General features: G+C 35.1%; 1 protein-coding gene across 1 annotated transcript; it reads left to right on the forward strand.

The window, feature by feature from the left end:
• The first annotated feature begins 2,545 nt into the window (after positions 1–2,545).
• shfl (shiftless antiviral inhibitor of ribosomal frameshifting) lies at positions 2,546–11,636 on the forward strand. The gene is made up of 10 exons (XM_053493397.1): positions 2,546–2,702; positions 5,030–5,165; positions 5,316–5,365; positions 5,465–5,503; positions 5,596–5,652; positions 7,381–7,422; positions 7,618–7,773; positions 8,511–8,614; positions 9,315–9,472; positions 10,289–11,636. The coding sequence occupies exons 1-10, from the start codon at positions 2,676–2,678 to the stop codon at positions 10,516–10,518; spliced, it is 999 nt and encodes a 332-aa protein (XP_053349372.1). The 5' UTR covers positions 2,546–2,675; the 3' UTR covers positions 10,519–11,636.
• Positions 11,637–14,371: the final 2,735 nt, after the last annotated feature.

Here is a 14,371-nt window from a genome sequence, read left to right on the forward strand (position 1 = left end):
TTCCAAAAAACCCTGTTAAAGCTGTTATAAATGTTGCATAATTGTATTTTTGGAAGAAAAATGTTTTTTATCATATACATTAATATTAATTGTTTTGTTATATTGTTTTATCCAAATATTTATCTATGTACAGTATATATAGTACATAGGATTGCATAGAAGATTATATAGAAGATTGAGCAATCATACTATATACCCGTATTATTATAATTAAGGCTTGATTTGAGGGGGGATGCAGGGGGATGGTATCTCTCTGTGTTGAACCAACCATCCCCTCTGTAAAACCGCCTTCCCCCTTACCATCACCTTCAGATAAATAATGCTGTGTATTATTTTTATATTTGTCCTGAAAATATAAATTTCTATGTATGATCATTTTTGGACGAATAATGGCTATTAGCTAATCAATATTCAAATTAACAATTTAACATGCTGCTCACAGAAGTTTTTTTGTCAATGGAGACGCTCAATGGTCTCTCAATGGAGACGCGATGAAAAGTTTTAATGATTCTAAAAGACTTTTTTTTTACAATTTGTGTAATTTCATTCTCAATTTAAAAAAGCTTCTTTGTTTTTTTCATTAGTGGCCTTACCTACATGCTTGGGTAAAAAAGGGTCAATAATTGATTGAATTTGAACTGCCATAATAGTGTGTGTGTGTGTGTGTGTGTGTGTGTGTGTGTGTGTGTGTGTGTGTGTGTGTGTGTGTGTGTGTGTGTGTGTGAAAGAGAGAGAGACATAGAGAGAGAGACTGGTGCATGGTCATACAAAACACAATACTCACTCACTCATCGTCTATACCGCTTTATTCAATTCAGTTAAATTCAATTTTATTTGTATAGCGCTTTTAACAATTTACATTGTCACAAAGCAGCTTTACACAATCAAAAGAATTTAGTTTGTATGAAATGTGTATGAATCAAAATGATATGATTGTCCCTGATGAGGGAAAAACTCCCTGAGATGGTAATAGGAAGAAACCTTGATTCTGTATTTAGGGTCGCGGGGGGCCTGGAGCCTATAGGAGACTTAGGGCACGAGGCAGGGTCCACCCTGGACTGCCAATTCATCGCAGATGTACAATAATATTAAATTAAATAATTTCATTACTAATGTTTATGTAGATTTTTATTCTGCTTTTATAATCATATCAATGTGATAATTATGACAATTGCATGTTTAAGTGCAAGTGTTTTGTTTTGATGGTTTTGTTTTGAAGTTAATTTAATTAATTAATTTGTTCTCAAACATTTTACATTTTTTGCAATAATTTTGTTTGGTTGACCACACCACCTCCCTACAATTCGACCACTGACTATGATTAGAAAGATGGATGGATAAATAGATAGGCAGGGTGAAATATTGGGGATGGAAATCACTAGGGATCAGCCGATATAATATCATCATAATACCTATGAGTTTTGTATTTAAATTTTGTAAGTATCACAATTTTACAAGTATCCTGATTTTGTATCATTATTTTTTTTAAATTTTAAATAAACTTAAATAAGATTAAGACCTGTAAGATTATAGAGAAACTGCCTCAAATGCAAACATATGTTAATTTTAAAAAGGGCATTCTAGGGTCAGTGTGGTGATGCACAAATTGCTACATGAAAGAATTGTTATATGTAACTGAATACATTTTTTTTATACCTATCTCCAATAGTTATTAAGAATATAAAAAGGAGAAATGCAAAAACAAAACTATGGCTAGCAGATTAGGTAACTGTAAACCTTTAGCAGTCTGCTTTAGTATTATCCCAGCATCTCACCTGTTGCTGACCTAGAAACACTTCTAAACAAACAGACCAATACCAAGCAACTGGGAAAAGAAAAACAGGGAACTAAAATAAGAATCGTACCAAACCTCTTTCGAAACATCTGAACTCAAGGAACATATTCAGGAAGTGGAATGACAGAAACGCAAAGTAGCACTGAGTCAAACACAGAAAAGTGTTATAATGCATGTTACTTGTACGTGTTACTTGCATGTTTGTTGTAGGTGAAACTCTACAGAGTGTGTGTGAAATTTCAAGGAGATCAGCAGTTTCTCAAACAACTAAACCACCACACCTGGCACTCAACCATGCGAAGGTTAGTCACGGAGGTTACACTTTTTTTTAAACCACACTGATGTTTGGTATAAACATTAACTTCCTCTTGACCTTCCTTTGCAAGATGTTATGCATTGTATCACTGCTACATGATTGTCTGGTAACATACACTGTTTAGCCATAACATTATGATCACTCTCCTAATATCGAGTACATTCCCTTTGTTTGCCACTAAAGCAGTAATTACTTATGTGTTCTGACATCATTTTATTGGAAAAAGAATGAACCTTTCCCTCAATTTGAGCTACAGTAGGTTAATGATAGAAAGGTGCATCACTGTTATGGTAGCAGAAAGGGGGACCTACTCTATAACAGGCAGGTGGTCACAATGTTATGGCGGATCAGTGATTTCATTCAACAATATACTGTATTTTGTTTTTAATTGTTTTTACTGCCCCCTGCTGGTGGTTTCCTGAACCAGCCGTTTTGAGAATAGAAACCGAAAGTGAAGTGAAGAGTGGAGCAGCAGGAAAACAGGGCCGCCTGCACCTCCTGCGCTTCTGGACGCAAATCTTTCTGATGTTTCTGCTGTAAAACGACTTTAACAGGACTAAAGACATGAGTCGACTTCATGAAGAAGTGGAGGTATGAAATATGATACGTGTTTTAGGTCATGGTGCTGTTGAAGTATGTTAAGTGTGGTTAGGTGCAGCTGTCACGCCCGGAGCCTTTAAACGACTTTACCGTGAAACAAATGCAGGAACTACTTCCTTCATTAACCATTTATGTTTAAAAAAAAAAACAACAACAACGATGTTTACATTTAGGCATTTGGTAGACGCTCTTATCCAAATTGAAAAGAACAACAAGAAGTTGCAGAACTGTGGTGTATAATGTGAAGAGTTTTGAGATAATGATCTGTTTGCACAATAACAATCAAGTTCTCACTTCCTGCACTTCAAGCTTATTCTGCACTTTAATAAACTTCATCTCTGTTGACACAGACATGTACAGTAGAGATTTAAAAGACTGCTAATTCCTTGATTTGTTCACGTATCGATTCGTTTTTAATTATATTTAATAACATATACATTTTTATGTAACCTTCAGTATCACATAACTATTCCAGAAGACTTTATCATTATGTGTATATTTTATATAAGCAAGCACTTTTTATGTTTAAAATCTGTGGTTTTTGGTGTAATGTGATTTAAAACCCAAAAAAAGGCATTGTGTCATAACTAGACCAAAAAAAGGAAGTCTTGCTCTATTTGCATTTATTTATTTGCACACCCAGGACAATGAGGGCAAGGATCAGCCAAAATAGACAGCTGTAACGTCTCTGCACTTCGCCCTGTAGTTATTAACCTAAAACTCCACCCTAACACTTATTCAGTATTTATTGCTGAAATGTTTGTGATTTGTTTAATCATTCTAAAGATTGAAATTTGTTACCTAAAGATGAATTTTTCCTTTTTTTTCCTGTGAAAAGTACATAGTTAGATTAGATTACATTTCCCAGTTAGATTAGATTAGATTAGATTTTGTTGTTATTGTTCAAAGTACATGTAAAAAGCCAATGGAATGCAGCTGGAACCTAACCAGAAGTGTACGACAGGCCTATTTACAATAAATTACCAATTCACACTTGCACCTTCAGGGTTGAGAGATCAATACCCACCTCGGGATCTGTGTTTGCACTGAGTTTGCATGTTCTCCCTGTGCTTGGTGGGTTTCCCGCAGCTATCCTGCTTGGACCTCCAACAGTACAAAGACATGCAGATTAGATTAATTGGCGTTCCCAAATTTCCCGAAGTGTGTTAATGACAATCGGGCATCAAGCTGGCAAAACTACACCTTAGGTAACTGCCAGGGGAGTCTTATGTACAGAAGGTACAGTAAATATTAAGAATAGGAGATATATGGTAAGAATATACAGTATCTGTGTTAACATTGCTGGTTTGACATGAAGTTTTAGTCTTTATGGAAATATAAAATCCTTAAACACAATGATTCAGTCAGCATTGCAGATGAGCATAAGAAGCTTGTATGCTTTCGTGTTCAGATGTGTTGATGGTGAAGCAAAAGGTTTAAAGTGCTGCTGCGCCACTTTGTTTATCCATAGATTAAGCAAAGGCATCAACCGCTATCAGCAGTTAGTTGAACTGCATTGTGGACAGTGGTGGGCAAAGTACACAAATCCTGTACTCGATTAAAAGTAGAGCATAATCTTTGTTCAATATTACCCCAGTAAAAGTAGAAGTCCCCAATTTATATGATTACGTGAGTAACAAAGTACTTAAATTTATTAAGTAAATATGATGAGTACTGAGCTTGTATTAGCTCACAGTACCTTTAAGTCATTGTGAAATGGTCATAGTGATCTCTCTCTCGCTCTCTCGCTCTCTCTTTCACTGTATGTGTGAGTGCGTGTCTGTGTCCTGACTGTGAACATGCTGTTTTCGTGACTGTCTGCAACCAGCTTTCCTTCTGATTTTAAACACCTGTAACTTTAGGAAACTAAATCATGCATAATAGTTAGCGGGTAACTGGTTATGTAATGCCATGCCGAAATGTAGTAGAGTAAAAGTACTGTACACACATTTCCTGTAGTGGTAGCAGTTAGTGAAGGTGAAAAGTTTATTTAAATAAAATTACTCAAGTAAATTACAAATACATCAAATATTCACTTAAGTACAGTAACTTACTTAAAGGAGGTAATGAAGTAGATTTACTTAAAGTTACCTTTCACATCTGATTGTGACGAATGGCTTAAGCAACATGCTGATGAGCAAAGTTTAAACTTGTAAATTTAGAAAGATCACTACAAAATAAATTTTACCTTAATTATAAAGATTAATATGCAAGTTGTTAATTGTGGATTTTTTATGTATTATTAATATTATTGTAATGTAGTTATACTGTATATTTATATACAGACGTCAATTCTGTGCTTTGTTCTGTTGACTCAGTTGGAGAAAAGCGTAAGGCGTCTGAGAGAGATGTTTCACGGAAACATTCCGATCGACCAGGCAGTGTTGCTCATGCGCCGATACAGGAACAATTACCAGATGGTAGCAAAAGTAATCATTCTGATGAAAGAGCAAGGTATATTTAAATAATTCTATGTTCTGAACCTGTTCTGCTTCTCCTAAGTTGCTGACTCAGTATCATGATTCGCTAAACAAACAATGCACATCCCTTTTCTACAATCCATTCCATGCCTTTTTTCCATTTCATTTGATGTCTTATGCGTAGACCTGGACGACGAGGACAGATGGTCTCTGGAGAACGATCCAGTCGTAAAGGTAAGGAAGGTTTCATCACATCTGCTTGAAGATACCAAAACACCATTATGCAAAAACGCTTGTTTTGCATGATCAAATGTATTTCCTGCTCACTGACAGAGCGTGATCGAGAAACTGCAGAATGAGGAAAGAGAAAAGGTAACATTCGCATAATTGGTCCTTCTAACAATCGCTTCATTGTGTGTTGCACTGTAACATCTAAGATTTGAGCATTACATTTTACGTTGCAGGAGAAAAGAAAAGACAGAAACACAGGAGCCAGTAACGATCCTAGGAGCTCTAAGCATGTAAGTAAATCTCTGGAAGTCGAATGTCAATCCTGCAGTTATTAGATTTAATTAATAAATTTTAAAGTTACTTTGTCACTTTCCCAGAATGTACCTAAATGTGTCAGTCGCCCATTTCCCTTCTCTACCATCATTACAATAAAACCAGCCACTCTCACAACTTTTTTTTTTCAGTTCCAAGACAAACCCCTGTTCCACTATACCATTAAAGGACCTTTTGGCTTTTAGAGCCAAAGGAGCGAGTGTGACAAAGTTACCAGAAGAACCTATATTCTCCAGCATGCTCAGTAAAACCTAACAGCTGTTTTACTTACAGTGCAGTGCAAACGTCTTGAGCACAGACAAAAAATATGCCATAAGCAAAGATGCTTTTGAAAACATTTCTACATGAAAGAAAGATCACTAAAGAGTAATAAAATAAACACAATCGATATTGTGATATATACTTGTTTGAGTTTGTCCTTTTTGCTCACCAGCCTTTTAACGCAACACCGTCACAAAGATAAAAGACCTTTCGATTATTGTAGCCATAGTTAATATAAAATTAGTTGGTCGTTACATAGTAAAACCGACGACATCTTTTCTATGTATTGACAGGTCTCCAGAGCCGTCGTTCAATTATGGTCATGAGCATTTCGTTTTCCGAATTTTCGATTTTTGGAGAAAACTAAAGTGTTTTTTGACCTTGCATACATGTAAACCTGTTTTAAGGGACTCATTAAGCAATATTAGCAACCTTTAAAATGGCATAATAGGACCCCTTTAAGGAGCAGCTGTTAGGTTTTACTAAGGAGTTCTTCTGATAACTTTGTCACAATTGCTCACATCTATCTTCATGCAAAACCCAGCAGTCTACATTAGGACTCTAAAAAATTATATTAATTTCCATCTGAAAACTGGTCTGTCATGTAATATTTTGCTTTTATTACAGGCATGCAAATATTCTACTTTATTTATTTATTAATTCAAAAGTTATGTTTGAAAATCTTAAATGGTTCTGTACATAATAATGAAGACAGGATAGACATACAAAATAAAAAATTGTACTAAAGATAATACAGTGCCGAAGAATTTTTTTACAGTACTGTATTTCAGCGTTGCATTTAACATTCGCATCAAGGAAAGGTTTGTATGATGTTGTTGTTGTTATTGCATGTCGTTTCCCACGAAAGTAGGGCATTTCTTCTTTTGTAGACAACAGTGTGCTTCCTAAACTTTACAAAAATGTAAACAAAATTTTAAACTATGTGCTTTCACATATGCAGCAAATAGTCCATTCAAAAGCAACTTCTTTGTGTTTTCTCCCTTGGGTCGGCTCTTTAGTCAGGTATGGACTCAGTAATTATGCTCGGGTACAGACCAAAACATCCGGTCTGAGCAAGGTGGCTTCGTTCCACTTCCGAATGAACTTGTGATGAGAAAAACAATTTGACTCTGAATCAACCCTTACTTCAGGAAGTGACTGCGACTTCCTGTGAATTTTGGGTTGCGACATTTTTCTGTAGACACGAGCTACTAAACTGAGTCAAAAGACAATAAGAAAGGGCGTAAGACATCCTGTGTCTGGTCTAGTTAATGTGAACATAAATCTTGAATGCAAAACATGTGATATTTCAATCTATATATAAAATGTTGTCATTTATTGAGGGCCATTCTGGGGAAAAAAAGACACCAGTAATGAATCCTCTACATTAATGTGTGCTTTTTGTTTTCTGTGTCTTTGTCCAGTCTAAAGCAAATAAAGGGCCTCAGGAGGACAAAGAGATAAAGGTCAGTTACCTAAAATCCTACAATGACTCCACAGAAACACTGCACAAGACTGCAAATATCCATTTATGCAGCTTACTGAAAACGCATGTCCTACAGTATAAAGGAGAAACAAAAGGCTATTCCACAATGACAGACATTGCATCACATAACAGATATTAGCAGATGTCATGTTTAAATGCATTTGTGTGTGTGTAGGAGCTTGGGAAGAAACTGCGGGTCCTGCCACTAACAGAGAAGAATAAGCGCATGTTTGATCGTGCGCAGCAGAACCAAATGCCTTCCGTCGATCACCAGTTCGCCTGCAAGTCATGTGACAAGAGCTGGTGGAGACGAGTCCCGGAGAGAAAGAGGGTAAGAAGTGGTCCGAATTCTGCACTCAAAGTTGAGCTCAGGTGCATCCTCTTTCCACTGTTCATCCCTGAGATGTTTCTGCAATTCGATTGGAGTCCATCTGTGCTAATTTTAGTTGATTACACATTATTTCCAAAGAAAAACACACCTGTCTATATAATGTCCCATAGTTAGCACTGCCTGTCAGAGCACAAACTAAGCCATGAAGTCCAAGGAATTGTTTGTAGACCTCAGAAACAGGATTTTAATAAGAGACAGATTTGGGGAAGGTACAGAATTTTTTTAATTTAAATGTCACGGATCCAAAGGCACCAAACTGTCTGGGATGAGTGGCATACACATACATTTGATTTTAGCAAGTGCAGAAAGCAACAACTTTGGAATTTACAGAGTTTAAACCTAGGTGTCTTCCTGCAAATTGATGTGATTAAGGAACGACATAACATAACAACATAATAGAATGTAGGTTACAGAAATTAAGATCAACCCCTTGGGGCTGACTGATGGTAAAACATTAACTGAAAATATTTATTGAGAACTGCACTAATGGTTAAAAAATCAAATATATATTTTAAAATTAATGATATTTATCCAGTCCCTTTTTTTTCTCTTAATTTTCTATTCTGTGTTGATTTTCATAACGGTGCTATAAACTAAGTACATAATAAGATAAGAAATGATGCTCATTCAAGCTAGTTTTAGTAGAATCAGTGAGTATGATCTCTGATCCTCTGCAGGTGTCTCGCTGTCGGCGATGCAAACAGAAATACGATCCTGTGCCACCGGACAAAATGTGGGGCATCGCAGAGTTCACGTGTCATAGCTGTGCTCGATCTTTCAAGTAAGTAGAAGCATCAAAAGTTTCACCTTACATCTCTCATTTATCAGCAATCTTTCTTTGTCATTTTTAGCAAATATTGATCATGACAAAATTGTTAAATCTCTCTATATTTTATAACTGTAATGTTTCACATTTAGTCATTTAATTTATCTATTGCACATCTATTGCACAATATCACAGATGAATTTTTATATCATTTTATTTCCTGTAATAACAGCACATTCTTAATCCATTCATTTGCAGAATGTGTGGAGCATTCATCTGTGCATTTGCCATTGGTATAGAAACTAGCCAATCAAGAATTCTGTAGCACAGTGAAATATTTATACATTATATTAAGAGTGTTAATGTTAAAATGTCAAATGCACTTCATTTTAAATATCCTTAAGATTAATTTTTATAATCAGATCTACTTTTTCTTTATAAGAATGTCCACCAGTGAACAATTAATATAGATAGTGTCTTTGTTATCAGGGGTAAATTGTCTTAACTTCTAAATTCCAGATGTCAATACTTCAAATAAAAACATAAATTAATATTAAGTTCTCAGTTGATAAGTTGATTAATCAATTATATCAATCAATAGATGAAACATAAATGAGAACATATGTGCAGTATGTGTGTTTCTCTGTCTGTTCTGTTGTATTGTATTTTTAAAGAAAAATTTTTTTTTTTCTGACTGATTGTATTTTTCTGACAGGGGGTTTGGTCGAATGGACGGAGGATCACCGTGTTATAGCTGCCACTGCATTGTTAAGCCAATACGCATTCTGCCTCCGCGCAAAAGCTTAATAGACCGGGGGGTTAGGAGAAGACACCAGCACAGCTGCCTGGCTGAGGACTGCTATAACAGACAGGGTAAATACTTAGTACTTAAGTATTAATTGTTGTTTCTTTAAATGTTAACAAAACACACCTGCATGAATAATAATCAGTCCACATACATAATCTTTAATTAAATTGCTGCATGTTACTAAATGTTGAACACTAATTTAGCTTAATGTAAAAAAAAATTTGTTATGGATTTTGTAAAATGAAAAACGTGGTAGTCATAGTCATTTAATTTTAATAACTCAGGATTAACATTAGTTAATTTAGATGGTGATTATTTGGTTTATGTGATTTATTATTTTAAAAATTGCTTATGATGTATTAATGCTGAATACAGTATGTTTTGGTTTGTTTCTTGTTAACTAATACATTACATAATGTTAGTTATGTAATGTATTAGTCAACTTACTCTTACTCTAAAGCATTACTAATGAATAGGATATTCAAGTGATTTCCTCTCAGGACCAGCCAAGCCACAGTTGCATAACCATAAACACTCATCCTTATACTGTATATATTCTTATGTTGTGCATGTTTATTTATTTCTTATTTTGTATTTAGCTGTTGTTTGCAAAATATTTGTCTCTTTGAGTCACGGCTTTATTGAAGAGGCTTATATCCTTATAACCTTATATCTTTGTATAACTCCATGGTTTGCCTCTTAATGTCTAGTCTTCAGACTAGTTCAATCTTAATGACTTAATGTCTTTGAGGCAGTATGACAGAACCGATTCACTGCACTAATGCTTGTTGAAGATAAAATGCATGTAGAACAACACCTGCTTAACAAACTATTTTACTGTTTTAGTGTTACATTGGATATTTTGTGTCTGTCTGTCACAGATTTTTACGTTCGTGATACAGAGTGTGTTCACCCAGTGAGCAGAATGAAGAACGGTAAGCCTCAGGTGGTGAACCCCAGCGATCCCCACATCAGCAGTGGCTCCACAGTGAACACCTGCCTGAGTCAAGGCAGCCTGATAGAGGATTTGTACGACATTATCATGGACGACATTCAAGAGGAGGAAGAGAGCGACAATGATGATGACTCTGGCAGCAGCACCAGCAGCTGAATGAAGTGTCAGAGTCTGTGTCCAGAGCTTGTGTCCTTAGCCCTCAATCGCTGGCCAAGAGACAATTAGTTATTGTAAATTTTATACAATGTGAAAGATGGCACACATCTTAGTTTGAGAGAAGCAGTGACTTCTCCAGCATTTTCAAAAACTTTAAAGATTTTTAAAGATTAATTTGAGTGTTTCTGGCTTATGGTTTGTACACATGCTCTAAACTTAAGGGAACAGCTAAATGTGTGTGAACTTAATTAATTGATTTATATGAAATGTTTTGTATTGCCTTTATTGTGGCAAATATTATTTATTTCCAAAGTCAGTTTATAATCTATACGCTTGCCCATCAAGGGCAGTTTAGCTCAGGAAATTTCAGCAAGATATAGTGTGTGATGTGTTCCCTAATCAAATAAAATGCACCGTATCATTGTCAAACTCTGAAAACTTAGTTAACACAATTCACTAAAGTGAAATAGCCTTCAAAATAGTCTCTAATATGTAGTTAAGTCATACATACAAGTAGATGTTGAGACATATGATTTTGGTATATGCAGCCCACAACATATATTCAGTTTGCTTCTCTATTTTAATAACATTTAAAGATTTGCCTTCAGTATGTGAATGAAGTGGGTTTTAGCATGTACATACATAACACTGTTTGCTTGGAGTGTACATATGCACCAAAGATTTTAAACGTTTCATACATTTCGAGGTTTTATGAAGACCACAGGCTTTATACTGTTTTATTAAGAGAGTATTTAGCAAGTAATATATGTTGCTACAGTCTTATCTATTGAAAATTGTTTGGTCTGTTGTATTTTTCAACAGACATTGTTTTGTATATTGCTGTTCTTTTAAAATGCACACAATATGCTATACCAGCTGAAGCACAAAAAAGCCTTGGAGTTGTGTTAAAAATGAAGCTCATGGGCCAAAATCTGGGTCTTTTCTCCAAACAGTGTATGACTTCACACTAGGACTCATATTGTCCCATAAACCATGTACCATTTGCTTTTATTATGGTATAAAATACAGAATTAATTGGCACTGTACTTATGGTGTGTATCACTTTAACAGTTCAAATTCAACTTCAACAGCTCCGTATTAAAGAACCTAAACATGGATTTGATTACAACACTATATCCTTTTCTGAGCTTATTATCAATTGTGTTATTATGTCATGGCGTGAGATCTTCTCTCTACAGGGAATTGTAAAATGATAAGATAGCACAGCACGCCTACAGGTCAATCAAACTTAACTTTACAGAAAAATACTGGACTGGTTTTACTTTTTTCATGTCTTGGGACTGACCACTTATTTTTAAATTTCGGAAATTTGTAAATCATTATTAAGGATGATGGGGGATGTCTATAAATCATGTCATAAATCATGTTTGTGCCTTCTGCGTGACAATTTAGCCTTTTCTCTCAATCAGCTCATATGTTTAAATTGACATTCTTGTTGTTGATTTGTTGTGACTGGGGTGTTTACCTTGTAAGGAATGGATTGTCTTTTTTTTATTATTATTATTAAAGTTTTATGTTTGTTTGATTTAAAAATGTGGTGGTGTTGGTATTGGGATATAATTATTTTTAAAAGTTGGTCTGGGAGATTGAAATCTTGGGTTTTCTGTATTGATTTATATCGATAATCAATCTAAAGAACACAGGATGTTTAAATCAAATTACTGTATAAAACATAGCAGGTGTTTTTTTATCAGAACATGATATACATAATATACAAATATAATAATGTACAGTATAAGAAATCTACTTCTTGATCTTCTTACTTCTTAAACTTTTTTTAGGAATTGTACCACCTGTCTCAGATCATTGCACATGACGTGCACATAATTCTGTTATTGTTTGAGCTTTGATGATTTTCCCCTCATTGTGAAGAGTTAATGATGACATGTATTGTACAGAAATACAAGATGAACAGCATTTTATATGTGAATACATACATACATACATACATACATACATACACTACCAGTCAAAAGTTTGGAGACACCTTCTGGTCTTTCAGTTGATTTTAAGGTGTATCTGCTACTTATGCTCTGTATGGCATTAATAATGGCTCTAATCGGTTGCGCTGTTAATTGGTGATTTCTGAGGCTGGTAATTCTAAATGAACTTCTCCTCTGCAGCAGAGGTACGTTTTGGTCTTGCTTTCCTGCAAAGGTCTTCTTGAGAGTCAGTTTCATCATGGCGCTTGACAGGTTTTGAAAATGCACTTGATACTGCATTTTCAAAACCTGTTCTTGTACACAGTATTCCAGAACAGCCAGCCTTTTTCGTCAACAACTGACTATTGTTGGTGTAGTTACTTAGTTACATAATTCCATATGTATTATTGAACAGAAATCTCCAGTATTGTTCTAGAATGTAGAAAATGAATCACAAAACAAAACGTATTAAAGGTATTAGAAGATGTGTCCAAACTTTTGACTGGTATTGTATATCAGGACAATTTTTTATTATCAGGGACAGGTGTCAACCCTACTGTTACATAAGGGGTAATAATGGCTAAAGGCTCAGTAGAACATTGTTTCTAAAAAGAAGCTTCACTGCTTAAAGCCTAGCTAACAACAGGTGAATGAACTTTAAACTTCATGTGTATTCAGCTGGGTGGTGGTGGAGAAACAAACTGGTAATATTTACAGATTTGCACTGGTTGGCAGAATATGTGGGATTTTTGGATCCTTGTCATACTTTAGCTATCCAGACAGAAAGTGGTATGACTATTGGGGAGCGGACCTGTCCTTTTTTAATACACAGTCGGCACACAGTTTTTGTCGTTGTGTTACATGTCAATGTGCAACCAAACCATAACCTGTTAAATGACTGCAGCTCAATGCATGCAGCATTACCAACACATATTATAGACTGGTTATGAGCTCATGAGCATGCTTTGTGTTATTAGTGCTGATAAGGCAAGTCCTTCATTGAGATTGGGAGTTAGTGCTTGTTTGTTGGGATTTGATACACATATTGTCTGTTGGTATATTGGGGTATTGTGGTATATTGGTGATAGATATATTGCCGATCTGTGGCGGATCCGCAATGTTTTCGTGAACTGATCCTGATACCCTGCAATGAGGCGGTAAACGAAGCCCTGCCCCATAAACGTCCTCCTCACTGTTCTAATAAGCTGGTTGCAATCCTGTATTGTCCCACCAGGGGGAGCAGGACTGCTTCAGTTAACTGCAGTTCTTGCATTGTCACCATATTTTCATGAATAAATCAACCTTGTCATCTTAGAGATATATACAGTGTCAGTGTCTGAGTAATCTGAGTCACCAACTATGCTTTAATGGTCAGACCTGTCATGCATATAAGACACCGTGCCACTGGAAGTTACTGCGTTGTCTACATATTTTTTATTATTACATCAAGGATGTCATCTTCCCGACACTTTCATACACTTTCAAAATAATAATATAAAAATTTTAAAATGTCAGCCGAAATGTATTTTCATGTAGTAGTTAATAACACTGCACCAGCATGTTTTACATAAATCAATAAAAAATAAATAAATAAATAAATAACTCAGCTAGGTATGGGCTAGTAATTTCATGCTTATGAGAGGTCATGAGTGTTTTTTCTTTAACATAGTGTGTTGGAATATATAGAGCGTTTTTTGTTCTGTATTTGTTGGTATTCAGATGTAAAATTGAACATTTTTACTGTTAAAATGGAGCTTGAGGTTGCACTTCTCAATTTGTTTCAATTTGAAGTAATTATTCCAGAGTTTGTTATGTTCATTTTTACACAATGTAGTGTTGTTTAGGATGAAAAATATTACAGTTGCACTATAAAACTAAATCTATTAAAATATAATTTCCATATATTTCCA

The sequence above is a fragment of the Clarias gariepinus genome, chromosome 3 (assembly GCF_024256425.1).
Source record: "Clarias gariepinus isolate MV-2021 ecotype Netherlands chromosome 3, CGAR_prim_01v2, whole genome shotgun sequence".
Taxonomy (NCBI): Eukaryota; Metazoa; Chordata; class Actinopteri; order Siluriformes; family Clariidae; genus Clarias; species Clarias gariepinus.

Bases quoted from the DNA above. Each gene is read 5' to 3' on its own strand.
- shfl (XM_053493397.1), top strand. From the start codon at position 2,676: ATGAGTCGACTTCATGAAGAAGTGGAG. The intron at 5,166-5,315 runs GTATATTTAAAT...TCTTATGCGTAG, and splicing joins CATTCTGATGAAAGAGCAAG to ACCTGGACGACGAGGACAGA. The intron at 7,774-8,510 runs GTAAGAAGTGGT...GATCCTCTGCAG, and splicing joins GAGTCCCGGAGAGAAAGAGG to GTGTCTCGCTGTCGGCGATG.